The sequence below is a fragment of the Sturnira hondurensis genome, unplaced genomic scaffold (assembly GCF_014824575.4).
Source record: "Sturnira hondurensis isolate 20B ecotype Veracruz unplaced genomic scaffold, ASM1482457v3 Scaffold0018728, whole genome shotgun sequence".
NCBI classification, from domain to species: Eukaryota; Metazoa; Chordata; class Mammalia; order Chiroptera; family Phyllostomidae; genus Sturnira; species Sturnira hondurensis.
In genome coordinates, this window is record NW_028091359.1 from 14,652,252 (window position 1) to 14,678,605 (window position 26,354).

The following is a 26,354-nucleotide window of genomic DNA, read 5'->3' on the forward strand; positions in this document are numbered from 1 at the left end:
CTACACCCATGTCATCACCAAACATATCAAGGGAGTTAAAATCAATTTCGGTGGGAAAAAAAAATCACACAAAAGTTCCACATACAACTACTAAATCAAACCTAATTAGTTTTCAAAGAGACTTTAAAAATATATCAAGTAATTAATAATCTTTACATTCCATACAATTGCTTACCAACAAGTATTTCTCTTGCCCATACACATACACAGTGTTAATCGCATAGTAGGATTTATGATCATCACGAATTTTCTTCTGCCTCTGAAAACAACCAAAATGTTCAATATTTACAGTAAAATATTACAGTATCTACTTGTCATCAATACATATACCTGTGGGTCCGTCATAAACAGGAGGGTATTCTCCCCCACACTATGTATGATTTACGAGTACGAAGGGGACACTGACTTTACATTTCTTAGTTTGTAAGGTCTAAGACAAAAGACGCATTTGTTCAGCACAGAGTGAAAGCAGCAGCTGAAAAGGAAGTGACCTCCGTTACTGAAATTGTGCTCCGGAGCCGCCTGCTGGCAACTCTCATTACACTGTAATTTCGCCTGACAGGAGACTCATCTGGAAACACATCAACCTCCTCACTCGAAGCAGCAGTCAGAATTAGATTTCAGTATCAATTCGAAGTATCTACTGTACATTTAGTTCATGCCAAGCACTGTTAGGGCTTTCACATGTGTATTCATTCAATCCTCATCTAAACACTGGTTTAAAAAAGCGCAAATGATAGCTAACATCATCAAAAAACACAAAGATAGGATGATGAACACATAATACAATATACAGATGATGTATTATAGAAATATGCACTGGAAAGCTGTATAATGTTATTAACCAATGCCACCCCCAATAAATTGAATAAAAAAGAAAGTATATTGAAAATAAATAAAGAGTAAAAAAACAAAACAAAACAAAATATAAAGCCAGTTCAAAAGGGTTATTGTTACACTTTAGATTGTACTAATAATATACATAGGTCACTGAATCCTAGTGACCTAGGATTAACCTCTAATAAGGTTAATGGCTATAAAAAATATGTAAACTTGTGAGTATAAAAATTTCTGAGAATTCTTACCATCAAGTTTCTTCCAAGAAGAGCCTGAAGAACTCCACTTTTCCCGCAGTTTTTCATCCCAATTACATTACATCTGAACACATTTCTTTGGGTCTGTTTTTTCTGAAGGTCTATCTTTTTATCTCTCGTTACTAAAAAGAAAAAAAAGAATCTAATTATGTACCACTGAGACTCACTGAGCCTCCATTTTACCTTCTGCACAGTAGGGTGTTACTACTTATCACTTTTATCCATAAACAAACATACTGTACAAAAGTCAAGATGTATGTGAAATAAAGTACTAAATAAAGAAGGTGGAGGCAAAGGCAGATATGCTTCACTTCCTTGCACAACCAAAAGAAGAATAACAACCAATTTAAAAACAAAAACCAACCAGAACTGCCAGAAAATCTAACTGTGTGGAAGTCTGACAACCAAGGAGTTGAAGAAGGAAAAAGACACATTTGCCCAGGCTGGCAGGAGGGGCAGAGACCGGAAGCAGAGGTGCAAAGGATGCACAGCAAGGCAGCGGCTGGCCAACTGAGTAGGCCAGGCCCCTGCAGTGGACTGGGCAGTCCTACATTCTGGGAACAACTGGGGAGCGAGACAGACTGTACAACCCAGGGTTCCAGCACAGGCAAGATAAGGCCTTAGAACCTCTGGCTGTAAAAACCTGTGGGGGCTGTGGCTGTGGGAGATACTGCCAGTCTCACAGGGGAGTCCGTTGGAGAGACCCACAGGGTCCTAGAACATACACAAACCCAACCCATCCAGGAATCAGCACCAGAAGGGCACAACCTACTTGTGATTAGTAGGGGAAGGGAAAGTGTGGCAAGAGCCAACGGAGCAGTGTTCCCTCTCTGAGCACTCCCCCTCACATAGCACCACAATGCACCAGGTCTCCTTCCACCAGGTCCCACCCTGGAGAATACCTAAGGCTCCACCCCTTGCAATGTAACAGGTGCGCTGACACAAAGAAATATGGCCCAAATGAAAGAACAGATAAAAACTCCAGAAAAAGAACTAAGCCACATGGAGATAGTCAACCTATCACATGCAGAGTTCAAAACACTGGTTATCAGGATGCTCAGAGAAATGATTGAGTATGGCTGCAAAATAAAGGAAAGTGAAAGCTAGATAAAGTGAAATCAAGAAAAATATACAGGGAACCAATAGTGAAGGAGAGGAAACCAGGACTCAAATCAACTATTTGGAACAAAAAGAAGAAATAAACATTCAACCAAATGAGAGGTTTAGGAACCCCTGGGACAACTTTTAAACATTCCGACATCTGAATCATAGGGGTGCCAGAAAGAGAAGAGGAAGAGCAAGAAATTGAAAACTTATCTGAATAAATAATGAAGGAGAGCTTCCCCAATCTGGCAAAGGAAATAGACTTCCAGGAAGCCCAGAGTCCCAAAGAGATTGGACCCAAGGAGGAACACACCAAGTCATATCATAATTTTCACCCAGGATTCAAGATAAGGAGAGAATCTTAAAAGCAGTGACAGAAAAGGAGACAGTTACCTACAAAGGAATTCCCATAAGACATCAGCTGATTTCTCAAAAGAAACCTTACAGGCAAGAAGGGGCTAAAAAGACGTATTCAAAGTCATGAAAGGCAAGGACCTACATCCACGATTACTCTATCCAGCAAAGCTATCATTTAAAATGTAAGGGCAGATAAAGTACTTCTCAGATAAGGTCAAGTTCAAGGAGTTCATCATCACCGAGCCGTTATTATATGAAATGTTAAAGGGACTTATCTAAGAAAAAGAAGATTAAAACTATGAACAGTAAATGACAACAAACTCAACTATCAACAACTGAACCTAAAAACAAACAAACAAACTAAGCAAACAACTAGAACAGGAACAGTATAACAGAAACAGAGATCACATGGAGGGTTATCAGTGGGGAGGGGAGAGGAGAGAGGGGAAGATGGGGGAAAAGGTACAGGGAATAAAAAGTGTAAATGGTAGGTACAAAATAGACAGGAGGAGGTTAAGAATAGTCTAGGAAATGGAGAAACCAAAGAACTTGTATGTATAACCCATGGACATGAACTAAGAGGGGTGGAATGCTGGAGGGAATGGGGGTACTGGGCAGAGAGGGATAAAGGGGAGAAAAAAATGGGACAATTATAATAGCATAATCAATAAAACACACTTTTTAAAAAAGCACTAAATATAATACAGAAAGGCCTCATTCACTGGAAAAGATGCATTTCTGAAAGCTGGCTATAAAGTGAACTTCTAGTAACCAAATGAAATTTACTTAATCATAAAATTAGTATACTTTCATAAGAGAAATGATATCCTAAAAATGAATTCAAATTATAATAAAGTCAGCCTTATATTTCATTGATTTTATGCGTGTATGTATCTTTGAGTTTGTAACTTGTATGTCATAACAAGTTTGCAAACTCAAGGATGCTCTCTCAAATCTGCAGTCTCTTGGATCTATAAATGGTAAAGGGATATGCACTCTGGGGTTCACTGGCCTTTCAAATGTACATCTGTAAAAGAGGCAGGCCAGAAGACGAGGACGCTGTATCAGCGGAGCAATGGGATCTCTCCCTGAGATAAAGAGCCTTTAAGCTGTAGCTTAAAAGAGTCAACTGTAACTAAGCATCCACATGATGCCGCATTATTTAGCATTAAAGATATATAAAAGTATAATCAGCGATACAGAAAGATGTCCACAGTATTTTGTTGCATAAAAAACCCTCATGCTGACTAGCAATTAGTTCCTTACTCTTTGATGCTGAATTAAATACCGTCTAATCGGTTAAGTGTTAAAGGGTACTTGCTCTGTCAATTTAAGATTGGTTGTCTTATGCTGCAGCTTCCTGTAAGATACAGCATTTTCCCCTCAACAATTAGGAAAGATACAGCATTTTTCCCTCACCAATTAGGATATAAGAAACTCTTCAAATGCCAGTTCCCTAGTGTGCTATGTCCATACTCATGGGTTTTCTTTCACGTGGAGGACACTGATTGACAAGAATTACCAGATTCATGAAAAACTGATTAATGTGGAAAATGGTACAAAGCTGAGACATGTTCTATCAGTTCAATACCAGGATCATGTGTTATTGGCATTGTTTTTAATGTTCAAAGAACATTAAAACAGGACAAACCATACTTTGAACGCCCATGGTCTTCCCCGATTTATCAGCGGAGTAACCTCAGGGGTAAACTGGAAGTAAAACCTTTACTCTTTTTTTTTCCGATAAACTATAAGATCAAGCACCTCAACTCGAAGGAAATGACCCAATCAAAAGGAAAACAAATGAGAGTGTAGACATGGACAACAAGCAAAGACATGTTTATTTTCACGCTTTTACATGTCGAAGGAAAATCTTATAAATCTTTCTAATTTTTTTACTCATCAGTCCTTGGACACTCACTTGTAACGGCTGAAGCTTGAGACTCCTGCTCAGTCAGTATGGAATAGCCCAAGTAGCCCAGGTACTCCAAGCACCGCTGCACATCTAAATAGGTCGTGAGCCTGGGAGACAGAAGAGTTTAAAATGTGAGAAGTTCCTCAATGAACATTTATAGAAAAAAAATTCCAGTAGCTCAAATAATTTTACCACCAGACCCGGAGAAGTTTTATCAGAGTACTTTAATTTCCCATTCACCCAACCACGATTTTTCCTACAATGTTCTTCTTAGGCCCAAGAAGGGAGGAGAATCAAAGACGTGGAGGGCTCCTGTGTCTGCTCCACCCACCCTGAGAGAGCAAGGCCACACAAACGAGCAGTGAGGGGCTGGTAAAATCCAGAGCTGGGATTTTTTATACAATCTGCTTCTCAAGTTAGGGTTGGCCAAAAAGTTCTTTAGGTTTTTTCCATAAGATGGCCTAGTAGCATTTATAGTTGTCTTTAGCTTCATTCAAAACAATTTTGTTGAGACTGTAACAGCTGACATATCAGCGTGCATTTAAAAAGAATGATCAAATTGGTGAACTTCTATGTAGGCATTTTAATATTAAAGATGAAAGAAAATAAGCAAATTTCAGTATATTATGCTTTATTATTTCAAGAAAGGTAAAAATGCAGACCAAAAGTTTTGTGCAGTGTATAGAGAAGGTGCTGTGACTGATCAAATGTGTCAAAAGTGGTTTGCAAAACTTCATGCTGGAGATTTCTCACTAGACAATGCTCCACGGTTGGGTAGACCGCTTGAAATTGATAACAATCAAATCAAGACACTAATTGAGAACATTCAACGTTATACCACATGGGAGATAGCCAACATACTCAAAATATCCACATCAGCCCTGGCTGGTGTAGCTCAGCGGATTGAGCGCGGGCCTGCGAACCACAGGATCGCGGTTCGATTCCCAGTCAGGGCACATGCCTGGGTTGTGGGCCAGTTCCTGGCGGGGGACTCACGAGAGGCAACCATACATTGATATTTCTCTCCTCTCCTTCCCTTCCCCTCTAAAGATAAATAAATAATTTAAAAAAATAAAAAAATATCCAAATCAATAAACTTATTGGTAAAAATGAAAAAATGTGTCTTTTATTTTACAGAAGAAAACCTTACAGACTTTTTGGCCAACCCAAACACAGTATGCGGCAACTAATGGCTAGTTGAGAACTTAACGATAATTAAATCGGACAAGGTTTGTGAAAGGAGCAAAAGTAACAGAAAGGTACTTGAAATCAGTTAGTTGTTTTTTTTTTATGATTTAAAAAAGAATAGATTCTGGCATTCAAAAAGTTAGTCTCACCAAGACTAATGTAATTATGTCACCACACACGACCAGAGGATTCTCTTAGCACCCCAGACACAATGGTAACTATGCTGCGCCCAGACTGCAGACAGACGCTCACTAAGAGTACACTAACATCAAACAACAAAGCCCCCTTAAATTAAGTCTCCAGTGTCAAGTAAAATATGCTCTCCCCATATTCTGAAGGTGTAAGAATTGTGCAGTAGCAATGTTGTTTCCAATTCCCTTCATCAAAAAAGTATGAAAATTTAGCTCATTTTTGATGTAAGACTTGTAATGGTTTCCCTGCACGCCATCCAAAAGCAAACAGATCCCTCCCTGATAAATTTCTAGAACATCTAAAGTTCATCTTAGAAACAACAGCACTAAAAATCCTGCTTATTATAATTGAAACGCTTCGTAAAATCGGAAAAACTTGCAAATGACTAATGTAATGCACTGTATTTTTAAACTAGTGGTAACTTTAGAGGAAACAGATGAGCTCTGTACTCACGTCCACTGGGATAGGAAGCCCTGGTAGGTTATCCAGCCTTTTTCATTGGTACAAACTGTGTTATTCACATCTGGCCCCCAAGGTATGTAAGGGAAAACTTTAAACAAATCTTTAAGCTCATCAGGTGACAAAGCACAGTCTCTGTCCTGAAGATACACAAGGAAGTAAGTGCACGTAATGTTTAGATATCTAAGAAAATAATGCCCAAACCCAAAAGTCCCCTAGTCTAGTAAAGCTACTACGCTTCTAAAAACTAACACATGACAAGAAATTTTACATTTTATCAAGAAAATTTCTTACATGTATATAAGAAAACTTACAGAAGAGTCTATAGAAATCAGACCTTTTCATCTTGAAAAAGTAAAGTAAATAAATAAAGTATTTTTGCTAATTTAACTTAAGAAAGTATACGCAATTTTTGGCTCTGTGACATGAGTGCCCCGCAGCTAAGGGAACGCAGTTATTAAATGCTCACTGAAAAATATTTGATCAAGGAAAACTGTAGCCGCAAGCTTACCAAATCATGCTTGTCAAAGGTACTTTGGAGAAACAAATATGCATGATGATTTAACTCAGTTGTGCAATCAGGAGGTATTTTTAGCCTGTTGATGAAAAGAATTTAAGAGGAAAACAAATCATTAATCAAATATTAAAATTTAATTTAAGAAATGAATATAAAACTTTTTGTGGGATAATGCCATTTACAAAATGTCTCCGCAGGAGCTGTTCAGATTTTCCCGGGAAAAGTCACTAGAGGGGCACAGCAATCCTGCAGGGTCATAGCGACACTCATTCTCAGGTGACATGTAAGGTTTTGTTAAATATATGAAGGGCAGGATGAAATAAAAATTTTACAAATAATACTGATCAAACCATAATGGGTCTGCACCTCCTATATAAAAACAAGTTGTAAGTCATAATTATGCCAACACTGTAATGAACTGAAAATGATGTAAAAAGACGTATTTCTGCCTGATTTGATCTTTTTGACCCACCCTAAATTTAGTTTGGCAAACATTTATCAAATGCCCTGAGCTAAGTACTAGGGACACAAAAAGAAGACAGGCTTCCTCCTATAAGGAACCACATTCAAGTGAGAGCTGAACCACAAACAGATAACCTCACTACCTCAACAGAATCAGAGCGCACCGCTGAGTGGGGTCAGCTGAGAATGCCGGGCAGCCCCCAGGAGACAGAAGGTCTCCAGCCCAGGGGTGGAAGGGAGAGCTGTCACCTGAATTAAGACTTGAAAGATAAGAGGCATTAATTTGAGGGGAGAGGGAGGGAGAGAGTGAAAACACCAAGGGCAAACGCCTTCAGTAGAAAACATGATTGGTGGACTATAAATAGTTCAGTACTTACTTCTAGAATGAAGGCAGGGAGTGAGCATGAGCAGATCATGAATGACCTTGTATACCATGTTAAGAAGCTTGGGCTTTATCCTGTCTTGAGGGGAAGTGCCATGGCCAAATCTGTACTTACATATCTTTCTAATCTAGCAGCAGTGTGAAGGACAGAGGTAGACAGTGTACTAAGAAAGCTAGAAAGCTTCAAGTGGTGGCTCTAAGAGGCTATTCTGCATAAAATTCAAGGCAGAGAACATAAAGAAATTGAAAGAGATAAGAGTGTAAGCCACAAAGCTGTAAGAAATGGTGTTTCCTCACTGCCATACTTAAGAAAGCAACAAGCAACCCCTTAAATGATTTATCTACCTACATAAATGACACAGAAAACTGCAAAAGTCCTGGAACAAATTCAATCATTCACTTAATACAGATTTATTGAAAGATCTGGAAAATTACTTGAACCAAGGTTTAATAACTTTGATGAGAGGTTTCATCTTAGAACTGATACAACCAGAAGAACTCTGCTTCCTTCATGATGGGGAAAGAAAAACAACACAGCCTTTCCTAACGCCTACATGGCTGGAGGTGCCTTGCTGAAACTGAAAAAGGATACCATGAAGATTACATGCCACTGAAAAGCGGAGAAGAGGCTGAAGCCTCAAAGGCCAGACACTGGGTGGTCACCTCCCTGTTATAGGACTGCCATTCTCCAGCAAGGGAGTCTCCTGTTTTGGGGTGATTCTGGGTCTACTTTTAAATACACAGAACTTAAAATAGCATTATCTAAAGGAAAATAATCACAAATAGACTGATTATTAAAGAAAAATAGTTATTTTATCTTGAGCTAAGAACAGGCTATAGCCCTGGCTGGTGTGGCTCAGTGGATTGAGTGCCGGCCAGTAAACCAAAGGGTTGCCAGTTCAATCCCCAGTCAGGGCATATGCCTGGGTTGTAGGACAGGTTCCCAGTAGGGGGCGCATGAGGCAACCACACAGTGATATTTCTCTCCCTCTCTTTCTCCCTCCCTTCCCCTTTCTCTAAAAACAAACAAACAAAATCTTAAAAAAACAAAAACAAAAACAGGCTATAAACCTTAGGAAGGAGAAGGACTAATGAAAACAAAAAAAACTAACCAATATATCAATACTCTCCTGATTTCGCCTCTCCTGATTTCAAAAACATTGTAAAATTCACCGATTTCAAAATTTGTTATAAAATGAATTCTTAAAAATTCTTTTATTTTCCATGAGAAAAGGAAAAGTTTGAGCCTTGCTATAAATCAGTGGGCATGATTTCACTCCTGAGGGAACATTTGGCAATTTCTAGAGATGCTAGACATTTTCAGTCGTCACAGCAGAGGGGAGGAGGTGTTACTGGCATCTAAGAATGTGCTAAACATCCTATAATGCATGGGACCAACTGTACAGCAAAGAATTATCCAGACCAAAATGTCAATAAAGCTGAGGTTGAGAAACCTTGTTATAAACCTCTCTATAAATCTAAATTATTCCTGAGTACCTCAATGCCTTCCTATGTGCTAAATAAAACTTTAAAATACTTGACAAGTGAAGCCCTGGCTGGTGTAGCTCAGTGGATTGAGCACGGGCCTGCGAACCAGACAATCGCAGTTCGATTCCCAGTCAGGGCACATGCCTGGGTTGCAGGCCAGTTCCCAGCAGGGACCAGTTCCCAGCAGGGGATGCACGAGAAGCAACCATATATTGATGTTTCTCTTCCTCTCTTCTTCCCTTCCCCTCTAAAGATAAATAAATAAATATTTTTTAAAAAGTACTTGACAAGTGAAATCAATCAGCAAGCCAAAGGTACATACAAGGGGAATAAATACTCAGGTGTCAAATCCAGATCGTCGTCATAACCGAACCGTCGCAGCACAGTCCAAGTAGTCTCGTGTCTCCCTCTCTGGATAAAAAGCGTGTGTAAAAATAGAAAACCTGAAATAAGATGAATTAGTGAATATAGCAGATATGAGAAAGGGCACAAAATCCATGGGAGAGAAGCAGTAACACATAATTGGCAAGAGCCACATTCATAAACATACGCATACACGCTTTGTATACTGAAGGTCCAATCAAAACCAAATCACAAGCGTCTCAGTAAAAACAGGTGAGTTCAGAACCATTTCATATAACACCCAGGCCAGCAAGAGAAGACGCCAGATGGGAGAGCCAAAAATATATCTCAAGGAATGTACTGACATTCACAAAGTTGTATGATAAAAACAAAGGAAACTTTTATAATACAATATTCTGGTTTTCTTTTATTTTATTGTGATTCTATCACACATTCTACAGAGAACATTTTGCACTTGGTAAATTTTACTGATAGACAAAATGTCTTCCCTAAAAATTTCTACTTAAAGGATGCTTATGAGTTGAAAAAACTTTAAGATAAATTTGTTTGTCTCTTTTCCTCTCATGGACCCCTGCATTCCTGAGATCTAACCAATCCCTTCCTCTAGTTTATGCTGACAGTCAGGACAACAACCCCTACCAAACAGCCTGTCTCTTCCAGCTCCTACATACTCAAGTCAGATTTTAGGCATATGAGTAAATACTAACATTTCTCTAAAATATAGATAAGGCTATAAAGACCTTCGCCTTACGCCAAATTTTGAAACTATGAAGTTCAGAAAGGGGAAAAACACCACACACTCACCTTTCAGTGTCAATCCGCTATCAGCCACACCATCACTTATATGTTTTCTGACTACATTCTTGACATCTTCCAGAGCCTGAGGAGCTAGTGGAGTGTTGAAACAAATTCTCTAGCAAAAAAAAATGAAGACATACATAAATAAATATATTTTTTAAAATTGGCATTAAAAGCACAAATAATATATAATTATTAATCTACAAAGTAATACTAAATCAGTGAGTTGCAACCAAAAGAAATAAATTCTAAATTACGATGGTCTCTGTCTTGCCTTATTTATGTAAAACATGTCATACTTGGAAGGAAAGACACTGTCTCTACTCTCCCCACCACGTTTCTAAAACACAGGGCTCTTTGTGAAGCTATGTTTCACAAAATCAAGAAAGAAAAGTAATCCAGAGTTCAGACCTCAAGCATCTTTAATACATCCGTTGTGCACCATGAAACAAAGCTACCAAGGAGTCTCCTCAATTCCTACACATAAGACAGTTCTGTACCCTAGGCAAAGACTTAAATAGCTTGATGTATAAAAGAGTCTTACATTAAAAAACCCTCAAGTTTATCAACATAATCATAGTTTAAGCTAATACATTCCTATAGCTTTTCTCAGCCAAAAATAAAAGAAAAACACCAAGATATGCAAATGTCAGAAAACAAGGAGGGCTACCTGAAAGAAGTTGAGTTCAGCATCATTGAGCGTGCCATCATTATCTTGATCAGATATTTTAAATATACGAGTAAGGGCTTTTATACAGGCTGGTTTCATCTGTAAATCATTGAGAAGAGAAGCAACTGTTTTCATGAAAATAGTTGGGATTTTAAAATAATTTTAAATAAGGGTAAGAATAATTCTGACTATTCTCACTGTCATGTATGGAATAGCAAATACAACCAACACAAAAAATGAACCGAAGCAAAGCCATTTACTTCTATACCCAAAACTTTTTAAGTAAATGAGGACCAATATTCGGAACAGTTTACCTCTCCCTTCATGACCATGAGTCTTCCAAGGGCAGTTCATCTTTAGAGAAGATTTATTCTCCCAGTCACATAAATATTTATTTATGCCCTCCCTCATTTCATAAAGAATTTAAACAACTCTGAGGGCTTTCTTTCCCAACTTTTGATTTTTAAAAAAATTTCAGCTTTAGTGAGGTATAATCAACTGCTGATTTTTGACCACCCATACCTTCTAGTAGCAGAGTTTTGGAAATAGGCAGTTGTGGGGGTTTTTTTAGATTTTAAAATTTATTTATTTATCTTTAGAGAGGAAGGGAAGGAGAGAAGGAGAGAAACATCAATGTATGGTTGCCTCTCATGAGTCCCTGCTGGGAACCGGCCTGCAACCCAGGCATGTGCCCTGACTGAGAGTCAAACCGCGATCCTTTGGTTCACAGGCCCGTGCTCAATCCACTGAGCTACACCAGCCAGAGCTGAAAATAGGCGTTTTAATCTTGTGCATATGTTTGTCAAAGTACCCTTTCCTAGTTTCCTATTATCAGGTAAGAGTTACATTTGAAAAGAATCCTACCTTTTGTGACTCTAAAACTTTTTAAGTATTGCTGCTGGAAATATATTTTGACGACTTTCTTAACATTTGTTTTAGAATTTATAATGGATAGAACAAATATTTGGCTATTTAAAATAAGGCCCACAAGCTTCTAATTTGTATAATTGCTACAGGATAATCACTGTGAACAACTGTGAGAAAATAGAACTCTCAGGAAGACCACTGAACATTGTGTAAACTTGGAAGCAGATCTCTGATGGGTACATCTCAAGCACAGAAATTACATGGCCAGGTGAGGAAATGTACACTTATTAACGTCAGTCCAGAGCAAACAGTAACAATGAGTTCTGACCATGCTATCAAACTCAAATGCCGAAAAGAAATTCCTTTAAAAATTGGAAAGGAAAGAGTTATTTTCTCAAACATACACAGACAATCTCTTTTTGTTTTAAATGGGATCTCTAGAAGAGCAATTTGATGTAATGAGAAAAAGATAAAACCTAACAAATAAAGAGATTAGAAAGAACTGAGGAAAAAAATCAGACATTTAGAGAGCACTGCATAGGGCTTCCTTTATAAAAGAGTACTAGATGGACTATCACATATAACATCTACGATCATGGGAGAATTGTTTAAAAATAAAGAATAGTCCCGGGCTGGCGTTGCTCAGTGAATTGAGCGCGGGCCTGGCAACCAAAAGATTGCAGTTTAACTCCCGGTCAGCGCACATGCCTGGGTTGCAGGCCAGTTCCCAGTACGGGACGCACGAGAGGCAACCATACATTGATATTTCTCTCCCTCTCCCCTTTCCCTGTAAAGATAAATAAATAAAATCTTTTTTAAAATCCTAAAAAAAAAAAAAAACAACGAATAGTAAGATATTGCTTCTATTAATGTGATCCTAATACTAGATCCTCAAGATTAATGAAGATTACATTGTTATTTTATTTACTCTCTTAAAAGTGTTACATAATAACCTAAGCGCTGCAAAGAGTAGCAATAGCGAGAAAAATATAAAAAATAGAATCTAAAAATAACTTTATTTTGTGCAAGTGGTTATTCCTCATATCCTAAAAACCTTCATTAAAAATGTAATTCAAAGAAAAATAAAGTGATATATTTTTCATGAAAGCTGGAAACTCATCAGAAGCTAAAGTGTTCTAAGGTACTGACTCAATGTGACAGTGAAATATTAATCACCTTAAAATATAACACCAAAATGACTAATTTTTAAAAGTATTAGAAATTATATTTCATTAAAAGCTGCAAAAAATTTTTTACAGTAATAAAGGCTGGGCGGAAGCTCCTCAACTGCAGTCAAATGGAGTATGAAAGACGGAAATTTCCTTTGCGGGAACTGTAATTTGAGTTTAGAACATGTATCTGCTTTGCCAACTAAAAATCAACCTTTTTCGTCTGTTTTGGCAGGATAGGCAAAGCACTGATAATAAAACAAAACATCACGGTACAGTAACACACTTAGTGCTTCAAATACTGTCAAGTTGTAACTGCGACGGTGCAGTTAGCAGTGCACCGAGCAGCTCTCAGCAGTTCCGTCGAGCACGTCAGCACTGAGACGTGACGGAAGCGCCACACAAGCTCTGCTGCACGACTCCACTCTGTCTTTGCAGCAGGCAGGCAGCCGCAGACAGACACAAAGGAACGAGCACGGCTGTGTCGCAGTAAAACTTCACTCATGAACGATGGAGTCTAAATGTCATGTAATTTTCCTGTATCACAAAACATCACTCCTTTTGATGTTTTTCAGTTGTTTAAAAAAACAACTGGCTATACAAAAAACAAACGGGCTCACAGGCTATACAAAAAACAAACGGCAGGCCAAATTTGGCCCACAGGTCAAAGTTAGCCAACCACTCACCAACAGTATAAACTGCATTTTTATTTCTTAAAAACTCAACAGCACAAAGACAACTCAAGAAATAGGCAAAAGACCTAACAATTCTCCAAAGAAGATATACAACAGACAATAACCACATCAGAAGCTGAACAACAGCATTAACCACAGGGAAATACAAATCAAAACAACAGGAGATAGTGCTCACACCTACTAGGGGACTATAATAAATAAAAAGGGGTTGGAGGGGAATGAATTACAGGTGTTGGCAAAGGTGTGGCGAAACTGGAACTTCATCCAATTTAGTGGTTCCTCAAAAAGTTAAACATAGAATTACCATGTGAGCTAGCAATTTCATTCCTAAATATACACTCAAAGGAATTGAAAACAGATGTTCAAACTTGTCTGTTCATCTTTATAGCAATTCCACTCACAATAGCCAAAAAATGGAAACAATCCAAAAATCCATCAGCAGACGAGTGAATAAACAGAACGTGGAACATATCCACCCAGTAAAGTATTATTCAGTCATTAAAAGAAATGAAAGGCTGACACATGTGAGAACATGGGTGTACCCTGAAAACATGATGGGAAAGAAGCCAAATACAAAGACCACATGTATAATTCTACGTGTATGAAAAGTCCCTAAAAGGCAAATCCAAAAAGACAGAAAGCAGGTAACTAGCTGCCAAGGGCTGGAGGGCGGGAGGGGGGTGGCTACTAATAGGTACAGGGTTTCTTTTTGGCATGATGGAATGTTCTGGAATTAGATAATGGTGATGAAAACACAACTGGGTGAATAGACTAACAACCACTGAACTGTACACTTCAAAAGAATAAATTTATACTTGAACAACAACTAAAATAAAAATTTTAAAGAGTAAACTTTATGGCATGTGAGTTATACGTTAATTTAAAAATTAATTAATTTTAAAAGTTCTATGGCAAAACACTGTTAAATTTTAGATACTTCATGAAGACACTACTGTGTTTCTTAGCTATAGAACAAAAGGGTCTCCAGGTTGTGTCACATGTTGGACCCACGTCAAATAACTGCACAAGTTTCTCCTTTGTGTGTGTTTCCAAGTTTGGGGGCTTTATAGCAACAAAGCAGGCAGACCTTTAGCTAAGTCTTTGGACTTCAGGCTGTTATTATCACTAATTCTTCTGTTTGCTTTAAGGCCGTTTCGTGAAACGGTATTTGAGCTGGAATACTTTTCTGAATATTTAATGTGAGTACCTGAAGAAAAGTACCTAGAAAATGTAAGTACAATAAGCAGTGAATTTCGCAAGCTTACAACAATACTTAAGAGTTACTAAAAAAATCTCTACCACACTCGAGTCCCTACCTACACATTCCATCCCCTGCTAACACACACTGGGGGCCAAGGGGTAATTACCTCTTTCTCCTCCGGGCAGTACAAGGGCCCTGTGGGGTGAAGAACAGCTTTCTGAGCATAATAAAAGAGCTCTGATATGTTCTTCAGGTTTTTTGCTGAACACTAAAAAAAAAAAAAGTTTAAAATTTTAGTCTCTGAAAGAAATTATGAGAGCTAAAAACAATTTAAAACTATCACTTTAAGGCAGTAAGATTCCTTGAACGACGCATATTTTCTTAGATGTGTTTCATCTTCACAAGATGACTGTCCGCAGAGAGCTCAGAGACCAACTTCTGGTTCTCTGACTCGTTCACACGGCCTCCCCAATAGCAGGAAATGCATCCCCGCTACGTCTCCCAGTCTCTTGTTCCAAACTTCAGCTTAGTGAGAATTCACCAACAACAAACTTCGAAATCAAATGAGGCATACCTCCACACAGGTTTCTATTTCGGTGTACTGGTTCATAATAGGGAGGATGGTCTCCATGCTACTGTATTCCACTAGGTCTGATTTGTTCCCAACCAATATCAAAGGCAGCCTGAAATGAACAGGGTACATTGTAATAATAAGGAAGGCAAAACCCGTTAGATTTATATTTTAATGTACATCACAACCCACTCTAAGTAATAAGCCTTACTTAATCTCCCCAATATGAACCCTCTATTTTAGTCAGCTCAAGCCCACTCTAGACAGCATATTTAACAAATATTTACTGAGTACCTACCAGAAGCCAGGTACTGTTCTAGGATTAAGGACACAGGCAAAGTGCCATCCCTGCCTACCAGTCAAAATCAGGAAATGGACAATAAGCAAGACAATTTCCAATTCTGTAAGTGCTATGAAGAACATAAATAGTGGGACACAGGACGAAGTAATGAAGGGGGACTACCCCTATTTGTCCTGTATGAGGCACTGCCCTGCATGTGCACACCCATGTTGTTGGCCCAAACCTTCAGGAAAAAAATCTTTTAATTTTTTTAATTCAAGTTTTTACTTACTTATATTTAGAAACAAAACCAATTATTGTATTCCAATGTATTATTTTGCATATAGATATAGTTATTACTTTCTAGAGTTATACTTTTAATGCATAAGCATAAATTAAAAAATTTAAAACATTCATATAGATACAGAATTAGTACTACCCATGTATAATGTGCATCCTTATTTTTCCCTAAAAAATTTGGGCATAAAAGTGTGCATGATACAGGGCAAAATATGGTAATTACGTGTGATACTCAGGGAAACATCTCTCTGACAAGGTGGCATTTGGGTCAACAGTGAACAAGGAAACGGAATCTGCCATATGAGGAGCCAGAGAAGAGTGGACTGGAAACAGCATGCACGAAGGGCCCAGAGCGAAAAACATCCGTTGTCCAAAGAACAAAAACAAAAATCCCAGAGTGGCCGGAGACTCCCAAGCGAAAAAGAAGAAGTAGGAAATGCTGAAGAGAGGAGCAAAAACCCAAACGCGTAAAGACTTACAGATGTAGTAAGGAGTGTAGATTTTGTTGTAAGCATAAAATGGGAATGGGGGAATGACATGGGGGAATGACGTGATCACTGGACCTTTTAAAATGCGGTCCTTTGTTATCTTTCAGTGAAATATTTATGGGATGATATAGTGTGTTAGAGCTGGAAGATTAGATACGGAGGTTGAGAGAAAGGCAAAAATAAAAAAAATATGTATGTTTTTAGCTAGACAAAATGAGTAGACCCCCCTGAGACAGAAAAGATGGAGAGGTTTTTCTTCGGGGTCGGGAGGCAGGCAGGGAATTAAGAGTTTTGTTTCAGACAAGGATTTTGTTTCTGACAGGCCTATCAGAAATCCAAATGGGGAAACCAAACAGAACTAGCATAGTGGAGAGCTGTTATTTGTGCCACTGCAACAGATTCTAGAGTGAAAGCAAATCATCTTGTTGGAACTCCAGATTGCAAGAGGAAAACTTACAAGTATTTATTTACCCTCTTAGGGTAGTTATTTACATTTAAACAAATCTGACCTACTATATAACCCAAATATATATTCCAAACAGAGAAGAGTTTCCAAAAATGTAGTAGTTTCCAACCAAAGGTATGCTCAGAATAATTTAGGGACCTTGAAAAAAATACAAATGTCCAAACCCTACTCCAAACCTACCAATTCTAATACTCTATTGGTAGGGCAAAGGCATCTATATTTCTTAAGTACCTCAGATGACAGTGATGAGCACCCCCAATTAAGAACCATTATAATAAGGGAAAAAGGGGATGGGGAATAAGAAGTACAAACTTCCAGTTGCAAAATAAACGAACCACAGAGATGTGGTGTACAGCACTGGGAATACAGGCAGTAACAATGTAGTAACTTTGCACAGTGACAGATGGTTACTAGACTGAGTGTGGTGATCACAGCATGAGGTATATAAATTTTTATTTTACTGTTTTTCAAATTCTCACCCAAGGCTATGTTTCTTGATTTTACAGAGACAGGAAGGAAGAGAGAAACATCAAAGGGAGAGAAAAACATTGATGGGTTGCCTCTCATACCATGCCCTGGCCAGGGATTGAACCCACAACCTTTTAGTGTATGGGATGGTGCTCTAACCAACTGAGCCACCTGGCCAGGGCCAGTATATAAATTTTTTTAAAAGATTTTATTCATTTATCTTTAGAGGGGAAGGGAAGGAAAGAGGAAGAGAAATATCAGTGTATGGTTGCCTCTCGTGTGTCCCCTGCTGGGAACTGGCCTGCAACCCAGGCATGTGCCCTGACTGGGAATGGAACCATGATCTTTTAGTTTGCAGGCCCACGCTCAATCCACTGATCCACACCAGCCAGGGCCCCAGTATATAAATTTTTAATCACCATGTTGTATACTTAAAAACAAATATAACTGTAGTTTATAGACTACATAGACTTATAGACTACAATGTGTGGTTGCCTCTACACACCCTCAACTGGGGACCTGGCCCACAACCCAGGCATGTGCCCTGACTGGGAATCAAACCAGCAACCCTTCGGTTCACAGGCCAGCACTCAATCCACTGAGCCACACCAGCCATAGCTAAAAGCCACTTTCAGATGATACTAGAAGGACCAGGAAGCTAACCACAGCATTTTAGGAAGCTGTCATAGTAAAGCCAAATTTTAAAAATCCAATGGTCCCACCAAGTCCTTGATAGATCCTGGCTACACTGCCTTCTCTGAAGAGTCCCTCCCGGGAACAGCTTTAACAATTAGCAAGACGAGGTGTCCGAGCAGGCAGGTGGATGCTCTGTCTACACACCCCTCTGTGATAACAGAAACATTCTTTTGTACTGTCCATTACTACAATCACTTGAAATGCAACTAAGTGTATTCAAGAAACTGAATTTTTAGTTTTATTTCATTTCACTTAATTTAACTTTAAATTGCCACAACTGACTAGAGGCTATTGCACTGGACAGGGTGGCTCTAGAGGGTCATACTGTTCTTTTCTCCTTGACAGTATGTCACTGTGAAGTTTAAAACCAAAGAGGAGCCACTGGAGCTGCAAGGCACAGCACACACAATGCCATCTCAGTCTAAGGTCTCCTTAAGCAGACTGGGAAACAAGGGTCAGTGACCACAGGCACCTATCTAGAACCAGATCTCTAGTTTTCAAAGCACGAAAATGCCCAACTAAAAAAACAAATCTAAAAAAGCAAGTAAGGAGTGAGGGGGGTATAAAGGGACTAAATGGTAATGGAAAAAATATATAATAGAAATTAAATTTAAAAAATAAAATAATAAAAATAAAAAAGCAAGTAAAGGACCAGATGTGTATAATACATAGATATTAGTTGCTTTCCTAACATTTAAAAAAACTCAAATGCTTCATAAATAACATGTTCAATTATACAATGCTACAAGAAAAATGTTTTATTTCCATTTTGACTTAAAATTCAAAGCATATACACCTACAACTACCACCCTACTGAGAAAAATATAGAGTGTATGTTCTGCCTTTTCTGTCACATACATGTCTTCCAAAGAATTTCAAACAAATTTCCCTGTATAAATTCCTAAGTGAAGATCCCTAGAGTTTTTCAGAGAACTTATAAAGCACTTACACATCATTATTTCATTGCGTTCTTAAATACCACAAGAGGTATTACCCTCAGCTGTGCTTACAGCTGAGGAAATGGGCTCAATGAAATCAAGGTCATAAAGCTCACAAGCAGCCAAACCAGATCTCCAAGGTCTTTCGATTTCCTCCGAGTCCGGGGCTCTTACACACACCACGATGAGCAGCCAGTGACAAGGGAAAACGTCCCTTTGTTGAAGGGACATTCCTCAACAAAGGGGCTTCTCAAGAGAGAGGGTGTGTACTGTTCAAGCAGCAGTTTGAGAAAGAAAAATGTAAGATTATCAAAATATTTCATGTCTGAAATGGAGAATCACTACAGTATCAGAGCTCTATTCTGTGCTTTGCTCTCAAATATCTGTGCTGCCTCAAATAATTCCTCCCCCAAAGAGGAGTGCGTGTGTGTGCAAACAGAGACAGATCTATAGATAAAGCAAATGCAGCAAAATGGTAACAACTGGTGGATTTAAGTGAAGGGTTTACAGTATTCATCATACTACTTATTGCAACACTTTTGTAATTTTGATATTTTTCAATATACAAAATTTGAGAGAAAAAATACCTGCTGTCTTTGTCTGTTCTTTCATTTATGAGAGGAATCCATCGACTTGTTACCTAAAATGAAAATTAACAAGAGCTAAGCCATATAAGGATCTTCTCTGAAAAGGACCTGGCCTCTAGACCCCTCAAATTCTAAGTTAAGGATCGATTCTGAAAGTGCCCCCACTGAAATTTAATGAAGTATAGTGAAAAAGCCACATGGTCATACCTTATCAATAGAATGCTTGTTGTTAACAGCATAAACTATGCAGATGACATTAGCCTGCAACAAAAATTAACAAATAGCATTTTTGTAATAAGAAACACTTAGCACGTCTCTAAAAACAAAAGTTCCTAAAGACTTACAGCAAAAATACATTCTCAAAGTCAGCAATGACATCAAAATAAGCGAGAGAACAAAAAAAAGCAGACTTATACTCATCACTGTTTTCCCACAAAAACCTTACAACTATTTTTTAACTCACCTGTGATATTTCTTGATGAAGTTGTTCATCACTCTGTTCTGCTTCTACAAATGACAAAGTAAAAAAGAGTTTAAAAATTTTCACACATCCACAAAAATTAATGGCCACGCTAAAATTCATGCAATGCCCATCTAACATCCCTCAAACATCCCGTATTCCTCGTCTCCTGGTAAAGCGCCAGACTTGGCGGCAAAGATGAGGGCAAAGGGAGGTAGGGAGAAGAGATTGATAAGGAAGTGGCTGGCACTGACAGACAGGTTTGCAAGAGGATAACTCAGACAGAGAAGAGCAGAAGGCATTGTGTTATAAATCTAGGCCGGTATCTGACCAGAGTTGAGAAGGGTCGGGCAGAAGAGATTAGAAACCCAAGCTAGAAAACTGGGTGCCGAGAAGTCAGAGGCCCAGACAAAGAGTCTATCCACATACAAGGTTAAAGGGCCACATGAGAATCTGGGCAGTACAAGCTTGAGACCCAGATAGCAGATATGAGTGATATCAACCTGGTATCAGAAGCAAAACTAGAGCATGAGAATGAGGAGTCAAGAATTCCCTCTGTAGAGGGTATCTCTGACCAGAACTGGTCTCAGTGAGGGGATGCGCCCACAACCCCAAAGTGCATGAGACAGGCATGACATAGGTAAGACAAAGAAGCACACAAATGAAGAGCAAAGCCATTATTCACACATTAATTCAGATCATCTTACATTACATGTTTCCCCCCAATGTTCCTGTTATTTGAGCTACACAAATATCATAAATGATTTGAACTGTACTTCATATTATGCTAAATAACTGGTCATTTTTAATATCTCTTCATATGTTGAATAATCAGTGGGTTAAGACTCTAATTCTAATACTGAAGTGAATCTAATTACATGGCCACACATATTAAAGAAGAATAATTCTATGAGTAAAGCTAGAGATGAAACTGTAACAGAAAGCATCCAACCCCCCTCAGATTCCAACAGTGTTCTCCAACAGAAATGTAAAGCAAGCACAGATACAATTTTTAATTTTCTAGTAGTCACCTTAAGAAAAGTAAAAAGGAATGGGCAAAATTACTTTTATTTAACCCCAAATATCAAAAATATTAAAATTCCAATATATTCTCAGAAAAATTATTAATGAGCTATTTTACACTCACGTTTCATGCTAAGTCTTCTGAGTTCACTTGCATCTTACACTTCAATTTAGGACTAGTCGCACTTCAAGTATTCAAAGCATCATGTTTTGGACTATACTGTACTAATATTTCTGTTTTAGGCTACACGGAATACTAGTTTAGCAAAACAAAGTATTATCAAGGTAGTTAGACCCATTTTAAAAAACAGCTTTAGGTTCATAGCAAAATTGAGTGGAGGGTACAAATTTTCCCATGTACCTCCTCCCTTCGCAAAGCTTCCCCCATTATCAAAACCACCCATCGGAGTGGTACATGTTACCACTGGCCCTTTAAGAGAAAACAGTCCCAGGCGGCAGTAAAGGGTAAAGGGGAACAATTACATGGGGATGGAAGATGATCTGAGTTTGAGTGGTGGGCACACAATACAATATACAGACTGTGTACCATAGAGGTGTACACTTGAAACCTGTATGATCTTATTAACCAATGTCACCCCAATAAATTTAATTTAAAAATAAAATAAAAAGTCCCAGCACAAAACAAAGTAATTTAATAATTAAAAAGCAAGTAGTAGTGTACATAAAAATTTAAGTTATTAAAAGCAATACAGATGTGCTTCTATTATTGTACAATGTAATAAGAAAGCTTACAACTGTTTCAACTATTATTTTATTTGAGACACAGGCTGAAAAGTAAAGAACAAACAACAAGTCTTAAATTTGGAACTCTTCCCAAACCACCATAGCATGTCTGATAACAAAACCTGCCAATTCAAGGAGGGTAATGATGTACCTACTTCTTGTCATTTACCACTCCTCCTTCCTTCTCACTATTGCTGAACCTGACTTAGATTAGGGACAGCACTGAAAGACGGGGCCTTTAGGAGGGCCTGGGTGGAGTTAGCAAGAAGATATAAATGAGACGAGAACAGCAAGTGACCATTTACTGCTGGAGAAAAAGGACCACCCCTGTTTAACATTTTCTAAAGCTCAGTAAATACCTCTTTGAGGATGATTAAATCATCCCTACAGCTTCACCTCCAGTAGGTCAACAGGTTGTGCATTACCTGAGTAATCTACAATGTGCGTTGGGACTCTCTCAGGGGTGACATCAGCTGGAATGGTGATCTCTTCTGCCCGGGGAGGAACCTTCATTTGAAAACAAACACAGAAAAGAAAAACCTTTGGATATTATCAATCAAACCTGTTCATAGAATATGTGAGTTTATCTATATATAGGCTCCTTTCATCCATACCTATTATTACAGGTATGCATTGTACTTTTAAATGCTTATTTTTGCTCAAAAATGGCTTTATTTTGTGCTTTATCACAGATGCAAATGTATATTAATGCTATATGATAAACCATTAAAAAATACACATTTCTATCTGTGTGGGCACAGAACATATAAGGATACTTCAGATCTGATGCAGCCTGAAATAGTATCTAAATTTGGCACTTCAAACATTAGGTTTTTAGCCCTGGCTAGTGTGGCTCAGTGAAGTGAGCGGCAGCCTGCAAACCACTCCCAGTCAGGGCACACGCCTGGGTTGTGGGCCAGGCCCTCAGTAGGGGGTGTGTGAGAGGCAATCACACATTGATGTTTCCCTCCTTTCTCCCTCCCTTCCCCTCTTCTCTCTAAAAACAAATAAATAAAATATTTTTAAAAACATTAGAGTTTTAAAAAATATGTTGTTTTCATTTTATTTTGTTGAAGGCTTAAGACACTCTACAAATGAGAAACTACATTAATCTAAAATAATCCTCAAATAAACAAATTATCACTCTAGCTGGTACTGAGCTGATACCACCTTAGTGGATTGAGCGCAGGCCTGTGAACCAAAGCATCACTGGTTCGATTCCCGGTCAGGGCACATGCCTGGGTTGTAGGTAAGGTCCCCAGTAGGAGGATGTGAGAGGCAACCACACACTGATGTTTCTCTCCCTCTTTCTCCTTCCCTTCCCCTCTCTCTAGTAAATAAAATCTTTAAAAAAAAAACAAATTATCAAAATTCATTTCTTCCAGCAGATAAGTGATTGGGTATATTATAAGTCTTACTCTTAATGATTACATTGTTTGGAATGACTAGATGATTTTATTCATTTAAAAATCCCTTACTCATACCCAACAGGACTTTCCTAAAATAGTAATTCTAAACTAAGTTAAACTATCATAGAAAACTTTCAGGTATTACATCCTAAGTGATTGTAATTAATGTTGCTAATTCCATAAACCACATATGAAAATATGCTTCATTTCATAAATTAAGTAGTTAGTTATTTAACCATCTATCTTATTTGACAGGGAAAAAAAGCAAAAGAAATAATGAATGGTTATATGGCCACTGTTGAAAATACTATCACATCATATTTCTGTCTGAATACTGAAATTATACAGATATTCCTACCTAAACAAGTTTTTAAAAAGGGTAAATATAAACTGTGGCACTAATAACATCTGCTATGTGAAGAAAGAAAACTTAAAAAATGAATTTTCATTTCATTTGCCTTGGTCCCATTCCTCACATTAGTATCCTGACTACCTAAGGTCATAAGCAGCGATCCCTTATAATGGAACTTCCAAATTGTAAATAAATCTATTGCCAGTGATATAATGAAGCCACCTCACCTTCGGTGGCACTCCCATTAGTCATCTTACCTCATTTGAGACCCACCGTAATCCTACCTCAGAAGGTAGGCAAATACAGAATGAATTCGTTTCTTCACTTGTAAAATGATGGAAGTAGATAGTAATAGTGGTTTTCAGATGTGTGTCAAAATCCTAGTGGTTCTCTCAAAGATTGGGGGAAAGGCAGGTGGGGATCCAGACCTTCCACCCTAACTTTAACTAAAGGAATACTCATCTGTTTTGTTCTGGGCTTATGAGTAACATTTTATTTTTAAGAAACAATTTACCCAAAAGAAAAAAAAGGATTATACAGATTAGATCATCTCTAATATTCCACTGAGCTCCCATTTCACAGATGAGAAAAATGAGGCACAGAGCTGACACATATCCTAGCCAAGGTCAAAGTAGGAAATGCAAAGGATGGAGGGGAACTTAGAGCTAGTGTGGTTCTTCTGTACTGTATTTCAGAGATGTCTTGTGTAAAATATTATAAGCCTTTTCAAAGTCATGACTGTTAGAAAGGAAATATATGCAAAAAAGGCAGAATTTGTTTCATTTTGGCACAATTTTGATAAATTGAAAACATTTTAAAAATAGGAAAGAAATAAAAATGTTTACCTCTTCTGGGAATTCTTCACTGACCAGAGACATAATCAGTGATGTCTTCCCAACTCTAGCTGTGAAAACAAAAATTACTACTTTAATAAAGTGTTCAGGTTCTACATAAGCTCAAATTCAGCAACCACACAGAAAGTCTGTGTTAGCTAAAATCAGAGCCATCAAAATTACCAAGTTTTAGTATAATAAAGTATACCTCTTTTTCTGCCTAGAAAAATTACACATACTCATTGTTTAACAAAGAATTACCAAAATTTATGATCTAAAAGCAAAGTTCTTCCATAATGCCCCCCATTAATGGTTTAATATAGACAGTTTCCTGGATTTCGCCTACACTTAAATGAACATATTATAAAGATGTACCACACTGAAATCACAGAACTCATACTATTTGGCAATCCTCGTTCATCACTTAATTATGCACCTGGGCAATGTTACATTTCACCTTATAACAATCTCTGGGCTTGGGGGTAGTTATCATTTAATGGGTACAGAGTTTTTATTGAGGATAATAAAAAAAGTTTTAAATCTAGAAAGTGGTGATGGTTACATAAAATTGTAAATGCATTTAATGTCCCTGAACTGTACACTTACAAATGGTTAAAATGTGAAATATTATGGTTTCTATATTTTATCACACTTTTTAAAAACAGCAATAATAAATCCATTTTATATTAACATTTTAAAAGCTTCCTACATTATTTTTGATAGTTGTGTAAGAATCCATTGTATGCTGTGTTACAATACCATCCAACAACGCACATTGTTACGTTTTCACCTTTATAAACAATGCTACAATGAGTATTTCCAGAGGATAAATTTCTAGAAATGGAACTCAAGTTGGCATGCATAATCTTTTGTTTTTAACAGACATTATTAAATTACCTCCAAAAGAGAATAAACCAACTTACATCCTTACCAAAAGGTCAGAGCATCTACTGTACAGCCTTACATTCTTCGTTTTTTAGGGTATCATATTGAAAGGGTTAGTAAGAGCAGAGACACCTTCCTGTTGTATTTCCTAACCTATCCTTTTTTATGCACAAGCTAAAAATCCTAATTTTTATTCTGGAATGTGATTTCCATTCCCATCACTTTCTGATCATACAATTACTACCACAGACATCCAACTGCTGACCAAGCAAACCCTTTCGTTATTTTAGAGGACCACAGTTCCCTGCCTATTAATCTCTGCCATAATGGCAAATGACCATTCCCGAAGTCTACACATAAAAGAACTGGAAGATTTTAAAATTAAGAAAAGTCGCACTCTTTTTTTTAATGACTAAAAGAATGGGTGAACTAAAAAACACCAGTCTCTAGAAAGACAACAAACAGCTAGAAAGGAGCGCACTGCTCGCAACCCAGAGGGCGAGCCGTGAACAAGTGAGTGCTGCTGGGGGAGGACAGATTAGATGGTGTAACGGACGTCTTCCAGCTCTGATTTCCATGGCTCTTTTCAACGGACTGGTGTGAGAATGCTTGGGCTTCCTCACGTGGCTGAAAACAAACACTGTCGCTGAGTTCCGACCATGCCAGTGAGGCCAGAGGCCATCATCACGGAACTGCTAGAACCTCATCATCGATGTCAGCTTACCCAGCTCCCGATAACTGTGTTCAGATGAAGACCCGGGGGCCCGGAGACAGTGATTTCCTCAAGATCTCACTAAAAGGTGAGTTGTACACCTAAGAGAATAACCTATCTCCTGATGGCTAAGCCAGTGTTCTTTTCTCCCTCTCATGCCAGACTTTAAACAATATTAACGCAAGTTAAAAAATACAGAAAAGGAATGGGGACCTCTAAAG

At 38.0% G+C, this 26,354-nt stretch overlaps 1 protein-coding gene across 4 annotated transcripts in view; it reads right to left on the reverse strand.

Annotated features, from left to right (window-relative positions):
- The window catches only part of RHOT1 (ras homolog family member T1), a 56,640-nt gene that overhangs the window by 17,970 nt on the left and 12,316 nt on the right, over window positions 1-26,354 (reverse strand). For all 4 annotated transcript variants that reach the window (XM_037070444.1, XM_037070446.1, XM_037070445.1 and 1 more), the window contains exons 2-16: window positions 24,549-24,607; window positions 22,368-22,449; window positions 20,179-20,222; window positions 19,923-19,976; window positions 19,716-19,768; window positions 15,496-15,604; window positions 15,088-15,189; window positions 10,990-11,088; window positions 10,326-10,434; window positions 9,481-9,601; window positions 6,821-6,905; window positions 6,304-6,449; window positions 4,477-4,577; window positions 1,086-1,216; window positions 176-259 (exon numbers count right to left, since the gene is read on the reverse strand). In XM_037070444.1, coding sequence (XP_036926339.1) covers window positions 176-259; window positions 1,086-1,216; window positions 4,477-4,577; window positions 6,304-6,449; window positions 6,821-6,905; window positions 9,481-9,601; window positions 10,326-10,434; window positions 10,990-11,088; window positions 15,088-15,189; window positions 15,496-15,604; window positions 19,716-19,768; window positions 19,923-19,976; window positions 20,179-20,222; window positions 22,368-22,449; window positions 24,549-24,607 — 1,379 coding nt within the window. The remainder of the gene's footprint in view (window positions 1-175; window positions 260-1,085; window positions 1,217-4,476; window positions 4,578-6,303; window positions 6,450-6,820; window positions 6,906-9,480; window positions 9,602-10,325; window positions 10,435-10,989; window positions 11,089-15,087; window positions 15,190-15,495; window positions 15,605-19,715; window positions 19,769-19,922; window positions 19,977-20,178; window positions 20,223-22,367; window positions 22,450-24,548; window positions 24,608-26,354) is intronic.